Source organism: Mirounga leonina, unplaced genomic scaffold (assembly GCF_011800145.1).
Source record: "Mirounga leonina isolate KUSES-001 unplaced genomic scaffold, KU_Mleo_1.0 Mir_129, whole genome shotgun sequence".
Lineage (NCBI taxonomy): Eukaryota > Metazoa > Chordata > Mammalia > Carnivora > Phocidae > Mirounga > Mirounga leonina.
The window spans coordinates 9,990,926-10,009,177 of record NW_023270323.1 but is presented as its reverse complement, the minus strand read 5'-3'; the positions used below and the strand labels follow the sequence as shown (position 1 = coordinate 10,009,177).

Genomic DNA, 18,252 nt, shown 5'->3' with positions numbered 1-18,252 from the left:
AGGAGAACATGATTTGATTCAGCCCTCACTGTGTTTCAGACACCGTGCTAAGCAGTGGATTACTGAGAGTCTCTCTGTCTTTCTGCCTCTTTCTCTGTCTCTGTCTCCGTCAATTTATGTAGTAGTACCCAGCATATTCCAAAAAGGATATATAACAACAATATGTAAAAAATATATTACATATATATTGGCATAAATGTAAAAAAATCAAAATGAACAAATGAGGTAAAACAAAAGTGAAATATAAAACTAGACTATGAAGCTAAAAATGCATTCCATAAAAATATATACATGCTTGTTAAAGACTGAGCTACAAATTTGGCCCTAAGCTTTCTGGTCATCAGCTTAAAAAGGGAAACCTAGGAGTTACACACTTCACAGTGTCCATGAGAGTGGGGAAAAGATTTCTCAGGGGATATAAAGTTAGTTGCTCTATAAATTAACATTTATAGTAAAACAAAACTAGCAGCTGCTTTCCGTTTGAATACTTACTATGAAATGGTCTTTTATAATCAGAAAGGATAATTAAAAGCTTTTAACATTAACTTTAAAAATAAATGGTTAAACAAACCAAAAAATATCCATGGTAATTGAGGTACAGAGAATATAGGTGAATACTCTATACAAAAATCCCTTTTCTATAAGGAGATAGTATAGAACAGTGGTCTCTAAACTGCTCCACAGAACTGTGTCGGTAGGTGGGAAACTTTACCAGGTATAGTGAAATGTGAACAAGAAGACAGTGAGTAAAATCACCTTACACAAGGCTGTATCTCTTCTAAGATTATATCCTTCCTACTTTGTAGTTACTAAATGTGTTTTTTTATGAAAAGGTGATATATATTTCTTCATTTACTTTTTTTGTTGTTGTTCTATTTCTAATGTTCTTCCTTGTCCAAACAAGTTAGCGATTCCTTGCTGGTCAATAAAATTTGTTTTGAAAATTTGCCAGTCCATGAATTAGAAGTGTGGGAATCACAGAATGGTGTTAAACAGTACATGCCCATTTCCCATCTGCCCAAGCCCACAGTGAAGCTCCGTGGGGACTAGGTGTTCTTGCTCCTCACTCAGTGACCCCATGTTCTTCAGGAGGACCTGGATCTGGACCACAGCTCTTTACCACGTCCCATGAGTAGCCGAAGTTTCCCACGAAGCCTGGATGACTCTGAGGAGGATGATGATGAAGACAGTGGGCATAGCTCCAGAAGGAGGGGAAGCATCTCCAGTGGGGTTTCTTATGAAGAATTTCAAGTGTAAGTATGAAGGAATTGGCAGAATTTGGGCTGACGAGCTCAAATGAGACCAAGCCACTTCTCCTACCTCTCACAATTTGATCCTTTCCATTACTAATCATCAGTTCTTTTTTTTTTTTATAACTTTTAATGGTGTTTTTTTCTTTTGATAAAAGTACTGTATTCCTTATAGGAAAATCAGCAAATAAAAACAAAACATTAAGATCTCTCCCATTCCCACTAAACCAAAATGCCAATTAACATTTTGCTGTTTGTATCTCCATTTACATGTGTTTATTTTTTTTTATGTTTTTATGGCCTTAGCACACGGTATATCCTAAGATATACCTGAGGAGAATATATGTTCTGCTGTTGTTAAATGGAGTGTTCTATAGGTATTTATTAGGTCTGGTCTAGTGTTACTTAAATCTATTTCCTGCCGTCTTGCCTATTTGTTCTATCTGCTTTTGGGAGTGGGGTATTAAAGTCTCCAACTATTATTATTAAATTGCCTGTTCCTTCCTTTCTGTAAGGTTTTGCTTTGTGTATTTTGGCACTCTGCTGCTAGGTGTATATATGTTTATAATTGGTACATCTTTCTAATAGATTGACCCTGTTTTCATTATAAAATGTCCTACTTTATCTCTGGTAAGATTTTTTTTTGTTTTAAAGTCTTCTTTTGTCTGATATTACTATAGCAACTCCAACGTTTTTATTGTTTCTTTTTGCATGATGCATCTTTTTCCATTCTTTCGTTTCCAACCTGTTTGTATCCTTGAATCTCAAGTGTGTCACCTGTAGACAGCATTTAGTAGGATCTGGTCTTTTTATCCAGTCTGATAGTCTCTGCCTTTGATTAGAATGTTTACTTCATTTACATTTAATGTTATCATTGATATAGTTGGACTTACATCTACCATTTTATTTTTCATTTTCTATAGGTCTCATGTCTTTTTTTCCTCTTTTTCTCCCTTATTGCTTTCTTTTACATAAAATGGATACTTTCGGGGCGCCTGGGTGGCTTAGTCGTTAAGCGTCTGCCTTTGGCTCCCAGGGTCTTGGGATTGGGCCCCACATCAGGCTCCCTGCTCAGCGGAAGCCCACTCCCCCTGCTGGTGTTCCCTCTCTTGCTGTGTCTCTCTCTGTCAAATAAATAAATAAAATCTTTAAAAAAAATAAAATGGCTATTTTCTAATGTAACATTTTAATTCCTTTAATAGTTTTTTTCATTACATTTTTCAGTTATGTTTTTAGTGGTTGCTCTAGGACTTAACATATACAAATCAATTTATCAGAATCTACCTCAGATTCATATTAACTTAATCCAAGGAGATACAGAAATATCATTCCTATATAACTGTTAACTCCTCCCCTTTTTGTGCCATTATTATATATGTTACAAATCCAGTATCACAATATTATAATGATCACTTCAATAATTTTGTCTCTTAAAAGAACCGAGACAAGAAAGAAGAGAAAGTATATATTTATAGAATTTAGCTTATTCTTTTTCTTACCATTTCTGCTTCTCATTTGTTCCTGTGGATTCAAATTACCATCTGGTGTCATTTCCGTATTCCAATACAACTTTGATCTTACCCACCTCCTTTGTCCTGCTATTGTCAAATATATTACTACATTTCTATGTGTTATAGGCCCAACAATACAATTGTGTACATATGGTCTTACACAGTTGCTTTTCATATCAGTGAAGAGAAAAAAAGAAAAAGGTATATGCATTTGTATTGTCTTTTGCAGTTACATAATAACATGTTCCAGTGCTATTTGTTTTTTCATGTGGATTCCAATTACTATCTGGATCACTTGCTTTCAGCCTGAAGAACTTCCTTTAGTATCTCTTCTAATAGAAGCAGGCCTGCTGGGGCACCTGGGTGGCTCAGTCGGTTAGGCATCTGCCTTCAGCTCAGGTCATGATCTCAGTGTTCTCGGATCAAGCCCCGCGTCAGGCTCCCTGCTCAGCAGGGAGTCTGCATCTCTCTCTCCCTCCACCCCTCCCCCCAGCTCTGCATGCTCTCTCTCTCTCTCAAATAAATAAATAAAATCTTTAACAATAAAAATAAAAAATAAAGCAGGCCCACTAGCTTGAATTCCCTGTTTTTCTTTATCTAGGCATATTTTTATTTTTCCTTCATTTTTTTCTTGTCTCCACTATTTCTGATGAGAAGATAGCTGTTAATCTTACTGAAGTTCCCTTGTATGTGATGGGTCACTTTTCTCTTGCTGCTTGCAAGATATTTTCTTTGTCTTTGTCTTTCAGTATTTTGACCATGATCTGTCTGGATGTGGATTTCTTTGCAGTTATCCTAGCTGGAGTTCATTAAGCTGCTGGGATATATAATATTTTCATCAAATTTAGGAAGTTTTCAACTATTATGTCCTCAAATATTTTTTTTGCTGCTTTCTCTCCTTTCCTTCTGGGACTCCTATCCTAAATATGTTGGGGTGCTTACTGGTATCCCACATCTTTCTTCACTCTTTTTTCTCTCTACTCTTCAGATTGCATAGTTTCTGTCATCTATCTTCAAGTGTGCTGATTCTTTCTCCTGCCAGCTCAAATCTACTGTCGAGACCCTGTTAGTGACTTTTTCCTTTCATTTATTGTACTTTCCAACTCCAGAATTTCTCTTAGGTTCTTTGAAATAATCTGCATCTCTTTATTGATATTCTCTATTTGATGAGACAGTGTCATCATACATACTGTCCTATATCTTTTGAAACCTGATTTCCTTTAGTTCTTTGAATATATTTATAATAGCTACTTTGAGCTTTTTGTCTACTAAATTTATCTGGGCCCCCTCAAAGGCAGTTTCTGTTGCCTCCTTTTTCTCTATGTATTATGGGTCACATTTTTTTGTGGTGTTTTTGCATGTCTCGTTTTTTTTTTATTGAAAACTGGAGATATTAAATAAATATTATAGCAATTTAGAATACTAATTTTCTTCCTCCCCTACCCCCCCAGGCTTGTTCTGTTTGCTGTTTGCATGCTTGTTTTTTAATGAAGTCTGTTTCCCCCACATTGTGAAGCCTCTGATGCTGCTTCTCAGAGGCCACAGGTCTGACCACGTGACTACGTGACCACCACAGTCACTTTGAAAAGATAGTGCTCTTAGCAGGGCTCTCACTGTCTTTCCCTGATCTCTTTGGGAAGCCTTCCGCCTCTGTTGATATTACTTCCACCTCTTGGCTTCCACTAATTGTTGGCTGATGGGTCTGTTGTTTTCAGTAATGCCTTGGGATATAAACTGTTCCACACTCTGATCCAATTCAATTCAGGCCCCTTTGCGGGGATAGTTTTTGAACCAGTCTTTAGCAGTCTTCTTAGCTGTCTCTTCCTGGTTCTTTCTGATAAACTAGCCGGTAAACAATTTATCTTTTTTATCTCATGAGGTGACCAACCTCGTCTTAACGGCTTATCACCACAATCCCCGTTTGTTCTGAGGAGCACTCAGGCTTAGCACTTTGTTCCAAATAAAGCCAGTTCTCTTGGGGGAAGCCTTGGAGCTCTCTGTTCTATGGCCTAACTCTCCTCCCGGCCAAAACCTCTGTGCCACTCCTTCAGAGCTAGGGTCAGGGACAGTGGTCTGCTTCCCCAAGTGATACCCCTGTTTCATGAATAAGCCACTGGGCTAGGAGGGCAGCCTTTAGTCTTCTCAGTTTTCCTCTCCTGGCATGGAAACTCCAGCCTACAGTTGGCAGTTGGGTGGAAGAAGACATCATCCCTCCCAGCCACTCTTGCCTGGATTAGATCCTCTGCAACATGGATTTGGAGGTGGAGATATAGAGATGAGAAATGCAGCAGCCCGCCCCTCCCTGGGAGATACCATAGGCCCCCACTGGGAGCTGGAGGGAGTGGGGGCCCTGTGTCCATTGCCAAACCCAACTGGAGTGACCCTTCTGTTACACTGAGCTGGGGGAGACAGAGAGGGAGCAGACCATATAGCTCACATGTCATAGACTCTCACTCTTCTTACTAAAATCCAGTGAATTTTCTTAAGTAAATGCTTCTTCATTTGCTGTATACTCTTAAGAAGATTTACAGAATTGGGGTGCCTGGCTGGCTCAGCCGGTTAAGCATCTGCCTTCAGCTCAGGTCATGGTCCCAGGGTCCTGAGATTGAGCCCCGCATCGGGCTCCCTGCTCAGAGGGGAGCCTGCTTCTCCCTCTCCCTACCGCTCCCCCTGCTTGTGCTGTCTCTCTCTCTCTCTGTCAAATATATAAATAAAATCTTTGAAAAAAAAAAAAAGATTTACAGAATTTTGAAAAAAAATTTTAATTAATTTTTAACAGTTATGGTTGTTTCTCTGGGGAGAGTGCCTACAGAGCCCTCAAACCACCATTCCAGAGGTTGTCTCCTATTTCTATGTTTTTAAAGCTTTTACATAATTTTTTATTCAAAATATTCACTCATTAGTGAACAGTGTTTTCTAACTACTTTATTTACTTAATATATTGTGAACATTACTATTTCATTAAATATTCCATCACCATATAATTTCTGGTGTCTCCTTGGAATTCCATTATATAAATGAACAGTAACATATTTGAATAATTTTCTGTTAATTATAAAAATAACCATTTTTCTTTTTTTTTTAAAGATTCATTTATTTGAGAGAGCAAGAGAAAGAGAGCACAGGTGGGGGGAGGGGCATAGGGAGAAGGAGAAGCAGGCTCCCCACTGAACAAGGAGCCCAATGCGGGGCTTGACCCCAGGACCCCAAGATCATGACCTGAGTCCGAGGCGTCTGCTTAACCAACTGAGCCACCCAGGCACCCCTAATGTAACCTTTTTTTTTTTTTTTTTTTTTTTTTTTAGTATTTTATTTATTTATTTGACAGGGAGAGACACAGCGAGAGAGGGAATACAAGCAGGGGGAGTGGGAGAAGGAGAAGCAGGCTTCCCGCCGAGCAAGGAGCCCGATGTGGGGCTCGATCCCAGGACCCTGGGATCATGACCTGAGCCAAAGGCAGACGCTTAACGACTGAGCCACCCAGGTGCCCTGTAACCATTTTTCAATGAACTGCTATTAATAAGCAGAACTCTAATGAGTATGCTGGTAGCCCAAAAATTCACACATATACATATTTCCTTTAGAAATTTTTCAAAAAATGGAATATCTGAATAAAAGCTAAGCGTATGTTTTTAAGACTTGTAATACAATGTTGACTTGCAGAGAAGTTGTGCCAGTTAGCGTTCCCATCAGCAATATATGAGTTTATCGCTGAAGTTTGAAACTACTTAGAATGTGTTTCAGATTATCATATTGTTTAAGAAAAAAAATCTTAGCACTTCCATTTGAAAAGCCACCTGGGCTGAAAAGGCAACCAACTGCACAAGGTGGCTTTGACCCCTCTCACCTGCGGTTTCCAACAGGCTGGTGAGACGAGTGGACCGCATGGAGCACTCCATCGGCAGCATCGTGTCCAAGATTGACGCTGTGATTGTGAAGCTGGAGATCATGGAGCGGGCCAAACTGAAGAGAAGGGAAGTGTTGGGCAGGCTGCTGGATGGGGTGGCGGAGGTAAGTGGTCATCTGACACAGAAACACTGACTCAGTAAAGTATCAGGGTAGTCATATTTTATAACCTTGAATCTGAGACGTTTTTTGAAAATGTCCGTGTAACTGCAGATCCGTGCTGTCAGATGATAATCTGGAGGTGTTACTTAATACTGCAAGCACTGATGCTTCTGCCTTCACTGAATGGTACAATTAAGCAAAAAAGTTACTCCAGTAGCTCAGAGAATTGCTGTATACGCTATAAATCGCCAGCGTCACTTAATGACAGATAATTTGGCCCCTTCATTTCCTCGGGCAACTTCTAAGTACAGAAGTATGCCTCGCCCGACCCCCAACATCGTGGTCTCTTTTTCCTTTATTAGGACGAAAGACTGGGTCGTGACAGCGAAATCCACAGGGAGCAGATGGAACGGCTAGTTCGGGAGGAGCTGGGGCGCTGCGAATCCGATGATGCAGCTTCCCAAACAAGTCACGGTCTAGGCACACCCGTGGGACTGAATGGTCAAGCTCGCACCAGAAGCTCCCGCCCTTCTTCCTCCCAGTCTACAGAAGGAATAGAAGGTGCAGGTGCAAACGGGAGTTCCAATATCCACGTCTAGGACATGTGCTAGTATGTGTTCCTAACCGGCGAAAAAGGGGCTGACGTCCTGCATTGCCAGGGCAGGTACACTTTATATGCCCTGACCACCGTAGGATGCTGGTCTTCGTGACCAGCCGTTAAGTCTTCTGCACTTTAATTTATTTTAGATAAACCTTGCCCATGGATCAAAGAAGATTTTTTTTTTCTCATGTAAGAAATCTAGGTGTAAATATTGAGTCTAGAAAAAAAGTCTTTGTAAAGTATATGGAGTGGTATGCCCACTTGCTACCATGGATGAGTCTTCTCAGTTGACAATGAAGTAACCTTTAAAGTGAGGAGAGAAGCATCAAAAGGCTTCTGAGTTTTATTTCCAATCACGAAAATCAGTATTGGCATTTTTGCCCAGTGTGTGAAGGGAAAGTAGGGGCATTCCTTCCCACGCAGGCTGAGCTCATGGACGTAATACATAGCTTTCTTTTAAGAAAGGAGCCTTTTGTTTCAACTACCTTCCCGGGGTAAACTTTTCTAAAAGATGAGCTGGAAAAGAACTCCAAACCATAGAATGGGTATGTAGTCATTATGCTAGAATTTGTATGAATGGTTAAGATAAATGTTGGATACTGTGCTTTTTTTTTTTGGTTATTGTATCATATCTAATGTCTGTGGGAATAGCTGTTTCACTTAGTTCACACTATTTTTGCTCTGAGCTGCATAAAGCCACCGAAGATTGATTGTGGGTTAAAATGTCATCTCCAACCATAACATGGGAAAATTGGAAGGAGCCCTATCACTAAGATGGACTTACTCTGATAATTAGTTTAGTATAAAGATTTGTCCATATATTCTCTTCCCAGGTAGCCCAACTTATTTGCAACTGATTTTAATGTTGTAATTAATCTGGGAAGACCAACTTATTAATGTTTTAAGTATGTACTGAAGGTTTTAACTCAGCAAATATGTTCATTTTACACAAGAATTTAAAGTTTTGAAATTCATATATAAATATTGTGAGACTAAAGTTTGAGTTTTATGCTGTTTTGAGGATATAGAACTCAAATACTCTTTTTTTTTTAATGAGAGAGAGGGAGGGACAGAGGAGAGGGAGAGAGACAACCTTAAGCAGGCTCCATGCTCAGCACAGAGTCCAACATGAGGCTCCATCTCTTGACCCTGAGATCATGGCCTGAGCTGAAATCAAGAGTTGGAGACTTAACCAACTGAGCCTCCCAGGCACCCTGAGAACTCAGATACTCTTGATCCTGCATTTCAAAACTAGAATTTATAATCTAAATGGAGCTCAGTTTAATCAAAAGGAGTTTCTGGTATTGAAAATTCATTATCAGAATGTATCAGCCAAAGTTTGAATTTGCAGCAGGTTTTTTTTTAGGAGAGGGTCTCACCAAATTTATGGAGAAGAAGTCTATTTCTCAATAAAAAATAAAGATCTTATTTTTCAAAAGTGTTGAATGAGGTAACCTTTTGAGAGCTAATGGGACGAGCAAGGGAGAATGCAGTGTTGGTGAGTTAACTCCGACTCGGAGAACAATAGAAGAGAGGCCTGTGTTTTAGTACCTTGTTCTGAATTCACATGTTGTTCATGTAATTGGTAGAACATGTCAGTCAAATCTTCAATGAAAACACGAGCAAACAAACTTTTTAAGCTGGCTTCTATAGAAGTGATACACATTGGGTTTCTTTCACAATATTTCTCACAGCTTTCTTTCCATCTTTACTTTCTTTTGAATATGCTACACAAAGTTCTTTATTACTAGGTACTACAGTTTGCATTCCAGGGATATTGAGTGTGTATTTATGTTTGTGTACCGTGTTGTTACATGTAAACAAACTTCAATTTGAAGTGCAGCCATTATGTGGTATCCATGTGTATTGACCACGTGCCATATATCAATTATGGTCACTAGAAAGTCTTTTTGTATACTTATTATTATACTGTTTCTCATTCCACCTGTAAGACTATACAACATTCTTTCTTTTTACCCTTAAGTTACAGATTTTTTTTCTCTTTAGTCATGAAGAACTCCGTTGTCATCCCTGTCCTGTCATCTTCCCCTCTATATTTGTATTATGAAGAAGATGTTACATATGCAAGGCTCTCGACAATCGAGAATTTCATTAATGTGTAATATTGAGCACTTTACTTCTCAATAAAGACTTGGGATAGTAACAGATGTTATAGTTGTCTATTTCCTAAGGAGAAGCAGCTGGGTAATTTGTATCATGAGACTCATTAGTAAAGGCTTAGACTTTGAAAAAGGCATCTTCTTTTTTTATGTCCAAAGAACAGTATGACTGACACATTACTTCGTCTGCAGTATGTACCTCTAGGAGGTGATTCTGAGGACTGTGTAGTGTTTCCTACTGTGCAACCCCCACATTTTACTTACGGCTTTCTATAGTGAAGAGTTGGCTCTCATAGTTCTGTTATCTCAAAATCTTTGAACATAATTCCCTCATTGGCTTTTCCTGAGTTCCTCCATGGGTATATAACAGGAGTTGGAGTGCTGAATGCCAGGTTTATAAATATTTAAATTTTTTTAATTTTCTTTCTTTATTTTACAGAGAGAGTGTGTGAGCAGGGGGGAGGGGCAGAGAGAGAAGGAGAGAGAGAATCTCAAGCAGACTCCGCACTGAGCCCAATGTGGGGCTTGATCCCAGGACCCTGAGTTCATGACCCGAGCCGAAATCAAGAGTTGGACATTTAACCGACTGAGCCACCCAGGTGCCCCTATGAATATTTAGTTTTATTCAGAACTGTCAGATTGCCCTCCGGAATGACTGCACCAGTCTACAGTTCCACTACTTGCGTGAGATTACCAGTTTTATGCAGACCCTCACCAGCATCAGTACCATGCAGCTGCCTACTTTTTGTTAATGGCACGGCTTGAAAGTAAGGTTTCATCTTATTTTGCATTTCTCTGATTCCTAATTCCTAAGGTTGGACAGCCCCTCACATAATTGTTTAACATTTGGGTTTCCCTTTTGGTAAGCTGCCTATTCAAACCTTTAAAATCTTACACTTTGATCTACTGGGAACACGTATGTTTTTGTTCATTGCTTATTTTTCTACTGGGTCATGGCCTTTTTTGTTGATTTGTGAATCAACAAATCAAGTTCCTTGTATGGTTTAAGTATTAATCCCTTATCAGTTTGGACTCTTGTTAGTATCTCTCATCCAACTGATAACTTTGTCAATATTTCCTTGGTTTTTATATAAAAGAATCCATCAATTTGTTTTGCCTTATTGTGTTGGGGGTTTTGAGACCTTTGTACGGTCAAAAATTTTATTTATTAAACTTACAGTTTTTACCTTTCACATTTAATACTTTGTGTAAGAGTAACCTTGGATAAGGCCCACAGATATTTTCTCCATACAGTCAGCCAGTTTTGCCAATATTCTCTATTAAATAAGTTACTTTACCTTATTAGTTCATGATGTCATTTCTGTTTCATGTATAAATGTCTGTTTTTTTTTTAACTCTTTAGCCTTTTACATACTGATCTATGAATGTTCTTGCACAACTTCTATTATGAATTTAGAGTACGTGTTCATATGTGGTAAGGTCTTCTTTTTTTTCCCTAAATTGACTATGCTATTTTTGTGAAACTTTATTTTTCCATGCAGGTGTCCAAACAAGTTTGGTGGGTTCCTATGGGGGCAGGAGTGGACAGAGAGAAAAAGGTCCCACCGGAATTTTATTGGAATTGCATTGAATTTACTGATGAGTTTAGGGAGAACTGACATCTTAACACTATCAGAAACAATTCTTCCTTTATTCAGAACTTCCTTAATGTCCTTTAAGTGTTTCTTAAAATTTCTTAAAGATTTATGCATTTTTTTATTATTTTTTTAATGTTATGTTAATCACCATACAGTACATCATTAGTTTTTGATGTAGTGTTCCATGATTCATTGTTTGCATATAACACCCAGTGCTCCATTCAGTACGTGCCCTCTTTAATACCCATCACTGGGCTAGCCCATCCTCCCATCCCCCTCCCCTCTAGAACCCTCAGTTTGTTTCTCAGAGTCCATAGTCTCTCATGGTTCGTCTCCCCCTCCGATTTCCCCCCCTTCATTTTACCCTTCCTGCTCTTTTTTTTTTTTTAGATTTTACTTGTATTTTATTTATTTTATGATGTTATGTTAGTCACCATACATTACATCATTAGTTTTTGATGTAGTGTTCCTTGATTCATTGTTTGCATATAACACCCAGTGAGTGCTCCATTCAGTACGTGCCCTCCTTAATACCCATCACCGGGCTAACCCATCCCCCCACCCCCTCTTATGCATTTTTAATATAGTTTTATTGGTACTATGAACAGAATCTATTATATTTTCTAGTTGGTTATTGCTGAAATAAAGGGAAATTACAAATGTTCTATAAATTAATCTTACATATATCACACGTGTTGAACTCCTTTACTAACTCTAGTAGATTCTGTATTGGTTCTTTGCGTTTTCTGGGAAGAAGAGGAGCTCATTTGTAAGTAAGGACAGTACTGTGTTGGAGAGTAACAGTGAGAGTAGACATGCTTATTTTGTTTCTGGTATTAATGGGAATGTGTTTCAGTGTCCTAAAAGAAAAGCCAAAACAAGGACTTGAGTCCTGATCGTTTATTTGGGAGGTGATACTAGGCAACTGGAGCAGATGGAGAGTGAACCAGGAAAGGAGGAAATGCCAGTATACAGGTGTGTTATGGAAGGTGCCTCTGGAGGCAACGGGAGCTCAGTTCCACCTCTGAGGACAGTACAGAATGCCTCCCATAATTCCCTGTCTGAAGAACGTACGGCCACGATTTCATCCGTCGGCCCCGGTCCCTGTTGGTGGAGGGCTAGACACCCCCACACTTTCAGGCTATGCTTGCACTCGGGCCAAGCAGGTTCTTTCAGCTTTGGAGGACCTCACAGCAGCAAAGCGAAGAGATCTGTGGTGCAGGCTTGAGGTGGGAGGCTGTCAACATGATCCGAGCTCACACGGAACTGGCCACCACAGCTGCCGCCGAAATCAGAGGTGCAGAGGAGATGGGCCACAGAGCACCAAACGCATCTCCTTCATCCACCCTTGGCACCACTCAGATCCACTCATGCCCACATTAAGTCCACTCTGGACTTTTTGAGGGAGGCCAGCTAGCATCTCTAGAGAGTATAATTCAGGAGGGTTAGTGGAACTCGCTAGTCCCCATCGCTGGGGCTGCTCACAAGGCCATAACGATTTCTTATCTCCGCTCCCACCCTTTCTAGAGTTTCCTCAATCTCGGCCAATACTTCAGCTGTGCTGAGTTGCCGGTTCTGTGCCATGCTCACACCCTCATTGCTGAGGGCTCACAGCCCTCGTCCTTTATCAGGCTCTGGTGGTTCTGACTGCCTGCTGAGGGTAACCACTGAGCGTGGAGACGCCAGGTTATTAGCTCTGTGAGTTCTCTGCTCCATTGGGCCGCAGTAAAGTCTAGCCTCTCCTAACACAGATGACCAGTGTGATACCTGCTTTCTTTCCCCAGTGTGCAAATCTCAAAGTGTGTATGTGGCAGACAGTTTCAGGCTCAGTGGAACCCTCACTGTATTCTCAGGTAGAAGTGTGTGTGTGTGTGTGTGTGTGCGTGTGTGTGCGCGCGCGCACGCGTCCCCCTTCCCCCACCACCACCACCACTCTTGAGGATTTGGGAGCCCCACTGCAGTAGAGCTGACAGCTGCGGGCAGGACGCATCGATTCTGCAAATGGGTTAAAGGGAATGATACTGAGAGAGGCCGAGATCACTGGCGTGTAGACCTGTATACTATAACCGTATACCGTCACTGCTGGGAACAAGAACTCTTGGTTTACTACAGGGCCCTGCAAACTTTCCGTAAGGGGCCAGATGGTAAATATTTTAGGCTTTATGGGCCAAAATGGTCTCTGTCACAACTGCTCGGCCATCACAGTGCAAAAGCAGCCATAGACAATACAAATACAAATGCGTGTGACTATGTTCCAATAAAGTTTTATTTACAAAACTAGGCAGTGGGCCGGATTTGGCCTGCAGGCCATAGTTTGCCGAACTCTGGTTTGGAAGGATGGTGCTCTCGTCCCAGCCAAGGGTGTCATCCATGAACCAGCACTAGGATGATGCTAATAACCTGTGTTCATGTCCTGTGGGATGTAGCAGTAATAGCTAAAATGTATTGAGGGCATCCTATGAGCCAGGTACTTCTAGGCACTTTACATGCGTTGCCTTATTTCATCTTCACACCTCCACCGAGGGAGATACTAATAGAGTCCCTATTTTATGCATACGAGACTAAGTAAGTTACATACAGATGGAGCTAAGTAAGTTAATCAAGGCCACAAACCTGGTGAGTGGAACATGACAAGGAGGGGAGGGGGGCCATCTGCCTGAGTAACTGTAGAGATAGAAAGGCCCTGTATTTGCTTCACAGCTCCCAAAACACTTTTTTAAAGTACAACTCCCTGGTTTCTACTGGAGACCTCTGTGCCCATCTTGGCTTCTGCACATGTGCCCAAGTGACCTGCCGCAGGTGATTGGTCAAGTTACCCTAGAAATAGTGCAGTATGTTCCAAATCTTAGCAAGAAAATAGTCTGTGTGGCCTTTGGCGGGTCACAGCCTCTGAAACTCAAGTTTCCTCTTCTGCAAAATGAAAAAGATGGAACAGCTTGAGGTTTTCAAAAACATTGTACCGCCAAGCCCTCTGTTCCTGAGATGACGCCTCGGCTTCTGTTGCCCGGCAAGGAAAGGAGGCCAAACCGTCACTTGAGTGGAGCGGCGGCTATGCCAGCTGTCACTTCTCAGAGACCCACAGTGCTGTCGTGTGGGGCTGCCGGGGGAGAATGACCCCGCAGGTTGGAAAGGGTTTGAAGATCGGGTGATGTTAATGAGCTCACTTGGTCCTAAATGTGATTCCGATGTGTTGGTGGGTACAAAATATATGGCTTTGAATGCAGTTGTCACAGTGATCTGATCGAGATTGAATTATAATGAAATTAAAATGGCCTTACCTGGTTATTGCAATCCTAAATCAGTATATCCCAAAGAATCACCTGGAATTCCCAGGCTCAGTCCTCAGAGATTTCACAACAGATGGAGGGAAAAAATAGCCTTTTCTTGCCTTCCTTCCTCACATAAGCATCCCAGATGATCATTGATTCTTACCAGGGAAGCTTGGGAAACCCTAGGTAACAGCAAAGAAATGTGGAAGCTCACAGTCTAGAAAACAAGAGTTACTTCAACTTGGAATGTAAGTTATCTTGTGTTCATAGTGCTCGGTGGGGACAAAGTAGGCTGCAACATGTGAGTCAACTGTTTTTTTAAATGTATATACCGTGAGACAGAAGGCCAGGAGGTACAGCAAGATGGTAGAACTAGGTTTGGTGGGGCTCCAGGTTTTCTTTCCTTGGGATCTTTAGTCCACTGAGAATAAACCCAAACCTGTGAGGGTGAGGATGGTACTGATTATCTCCTGCACTGTCTCAGTGATGATGAGCTCTTGCAACTATTCAGCTTAGCTTGACACAAATTCCTATGGATGTAGTAGACATTTGAATTAATCTGAAATCCTAATTCTGTCTTTACCAAGGAATCCTCTGATCTCAGTTTCACACCTGAGAGAAGAATGTCACAAGTAAATGGCAATTAGAACACTTTACTGTTTAAATTAGTGAATCAGCGCTCTGGCTTACCAGTCCCCTTCTGAGGATGGCTGAAGTGAATTAATTCCTCAGAGCATAACAACGCCCCTTACATGCACTGGGGGGAAAAAAAAAAGTCCAATTCCTAAACATGCAAAACAGGCTCCCCCACAAACCCCATGAGGCCTGACCTCAAGTGGTAGCCAGATCTCTTAAGGAAGAGTAAAGTATTAGGAAGCAATATATTTGTTCTATTATGCAGAAACAGGGTTTCAATATAATACCTTGAAAAATATTTTAGTAAAATTACCAGCAAATTTCTTAGAAATCTGGTTCATCAACATTTTAAGTATGGTTTCACATGAAGCAGGAGCGACAACTTTACACCAAGGGTCTCTGCAAACTGTGGCCTGTGGGCCAAATCTGGCTCACACTGAGTTGTATAGCCTCAAGCTAAGAATAGTTTTTACATTTTCAAGAACGATTTTTACATTTTTAAGAGGTCGTCTAAAAAAAAAAAAAAAACAGGCAAAGACTACAAAATATTTCTTAGATCTCTTCACAGATAAAGTCTGTCAACCCCTGGTCTACAGGAATAAAGAACTCTGCTCGGTCCTACCCCTACCAACCAAAGCGGAATGTAAAAAGAAAATACTTAAAACTAACCAGATGAACAAGTCAAAGGCCAACCTTTCAAACAGAGAGAAGGCCCTCCTTGATTTTAGCAACTTTGAGTCTAAATCTGCATAAGTAAGATTCCAGTTATTTTGGTAACAATTCATATGAAAGAAATTACAGGATTATACCAAAAACACATAGGCGAAGTTGAAAAGTCAAGCTGGGTGGCTGCTCTTCTTGAAGCTAGTTGAAAAATGGACAATTCAATACAAACAACCATATAACCTAAAATGTTAAAGCTAGGGGTGCCTGGGTAGCTCAGTTGTCAAGCATCTGCCTTCCGCTCAGGTCATGATTCCAGGGTCCTGGGATCGAGCCCCGCATCAGGCTCCCTGGTCCTCGGGAAGCCTGCTTCTCCCTCTCCCGCTCCCCCTTCTTGTGTTCCCTCTCTCGCTGTCTCTATCTGTCAAATAAATAAATAAAATCTTTAAAAAAAAAAATGCTAAAGCTAAAAGAAATTCTCATTTTATAGATGCAAGAAGGAATTCAGAGAATGTAAGGATGTATGAAAACAAAAAAAAAAAGAAAAATAAGTATCAAGAATTACTTAATCTTTATGAATTCTATCTGAGGGAGGTAAAACAATATTACCATCATAAACATATAATTGCTCAAACCAGGACACTAAAAATAAGTAAAGGGCATATAAAATTGTTTAACTTTGAAAATATTTATTGATTACATGGTCACTGTATTATACTGGTGGGCCTATAAAATCGTTTTACTCAGACTCTATTTTCAGAAATAACTTTCGAAATGCACCCCATGAAACCTGTTTGGATTATCTGGGTGCACACAAGCAGTGCGTTGTTCAAATGAAATATACTTTTTACCATGGATACTAGCCAAAAGTTTTAACATTGCAATGACTTGGAAGTACTCTCAAGCGGATGACTTTCTAATAATTCTACTGCTACAACCATAAGGAAAATCCCTTAGACACAGTAGAGCAAGAGGTATCATAGAACACCATACAGTTCTTCCATGAGGGAATGCAAAATAAAACACAAAGTACAGAATCTCTACAAATGTAAGGCCTCCGGTAGGACTCATACTCTAAGACACTGATCCTCACAGATTTCTGGGCCAACCATAAAGTTATTGTATGTTATCAACTTGTCACCAAGTGGCCTGCTGCTCTAGTCAAAGGACAGGACCGTATGGAGAGCTCAGGCAGCTCAGGCATCCATAGTGGCCGCTCATACATCAGTGTTGGTGAGAGCCCAAGCTCTTGGACCATGAATGGTATCTGCCCCAGCTACCTCAACTCGTCTCATCTGAGGCCCATTGAGCAGGCACTGGGGTGGTCTAAAGATGTCATATAAATACGAGTACTGCTACTTTTCAAATATATGTAGATATTGAGGTACTGAGGTTAATACAGTTCAAATCTAAAGACCATGAAGAATGGCTTCCAAGATGGAGAAGGAGTTGAGTACATACGCCGCCTCTTCAACAACCCACTTCAAGCCACCACGAGAGCAATGGAAGGAATAGAGTAGTAGCTAACACTTTTCATTTATTCCTGAGGTTTCTTTTATTTTAAACCAAATGAATTCACCCTCTCCATTATCGATTGGTTCTTGTGACATCCAAGAAAATAAAAACAAAATTCAAAGGAATATAGACATAGTCTGAAGTAAATTTCTATAAATTTATATTTTCTATTTTATAGGACTTATATTTACTTATACTTTAAAAAGTGTTCCTTAACTCAAAAATGGTGAAGATGGCAAATTTTATGTTATGTGTTTCTTACCATAATTAAAAACAACTGTGTAAAAAAGGATATTGTAATATAAAGGGATGGTAAATATAACAAGATACATTTAAATTCTTTTCAAAAGTAGGTATTAATATATTTGGCTGTTTTGTTTCTTCTTTAAGTGTATTTTGTATGTAAAGTATGTGTGTATGTGTATATATATACACACACTTTATATATATATATATAAATATAATATATATATAAATATATATATAAGTATATATAAATATTATATATATATATATAATGAGGGAAGAGTGTATACAGAGAACTCTAAGGAAGCCAGGATTATATACCAAGAACAGGAAAAACTGATTAACCCTGATGGTCACATAATAATCAGGTAAAAAGAGTGTGTGATAACATGTTACAAGATGATGCATTAATCAAATGTCATCTAAAAAAAGTTTCTTAAAAATATAATGCTACGTCCCTGGACTGATGTCACGCCAATATGGCAGGGCACCCACTGACACTAAACGATACTCCAAGATGAGCAATCACAAGGAGTCTACACTGGTGATCCTCAGGCTCACTTAATTCCTATTAATACTGAAAAGTGTTTACTTTTATAAAAAGGGGGATTCATTGCAATGTGATCTTCTGAAATGGATCCTGGAATAAAGCATGTTAGTGTGAAAGTGGTGAAATCTGAATAAAGTGCATAGTTTAAGTATAATAATGTACAGTGTTAATCTCTTCTGACATGTACCATGGTCTATAAATGTTAACAATTAAGGAAAGTTGGGCAAACACTGTCTTTGCAACTTCTCTGTATTAATACTTCATTAAAAGGGGGCGGGAGGGACT

At 39.9% G+C, this 18,252-nt stretch overlaps 1 protein-coding gene across 3 annotated transcripts in view; it reads left to right on the top strand.

The window, feature by feature from the left end:
• PKD2 (polycystin 2, transient receptor potential cation channel) overlaps positions 1–8,105 on the top strand; it is a 53,535-nt gene extending 45,430 nt beyond the window's left edge. For 2 of the 3 annotated variants that reach the window (XM_035004545.1, XM_035004547.1), the window contains 3 exons: positions 1,090–1,253; positions 6,625–6,772; positions 7,132–8,105. In XM_035004545.1, coding sequence (XP_034860436.1) covers positions 1,090–1,253; positions 6,625–6,772; positions 7,132–7,368 — 549 coding nt within the window. In that variant the 3' untranslated portion in view covers positions 7,369–8,105. The remainder of the gene's footprint in view (positions 1–1,089; positions 1,254–6,624; positions 6,773–7,131) is intronic. The other variant, XM_035004546.1, reaches the window with a different exon arrangement.
• The last annotated feature ends 10,147 nt before the right edge of the window (positions 8,106–18,252 follow it).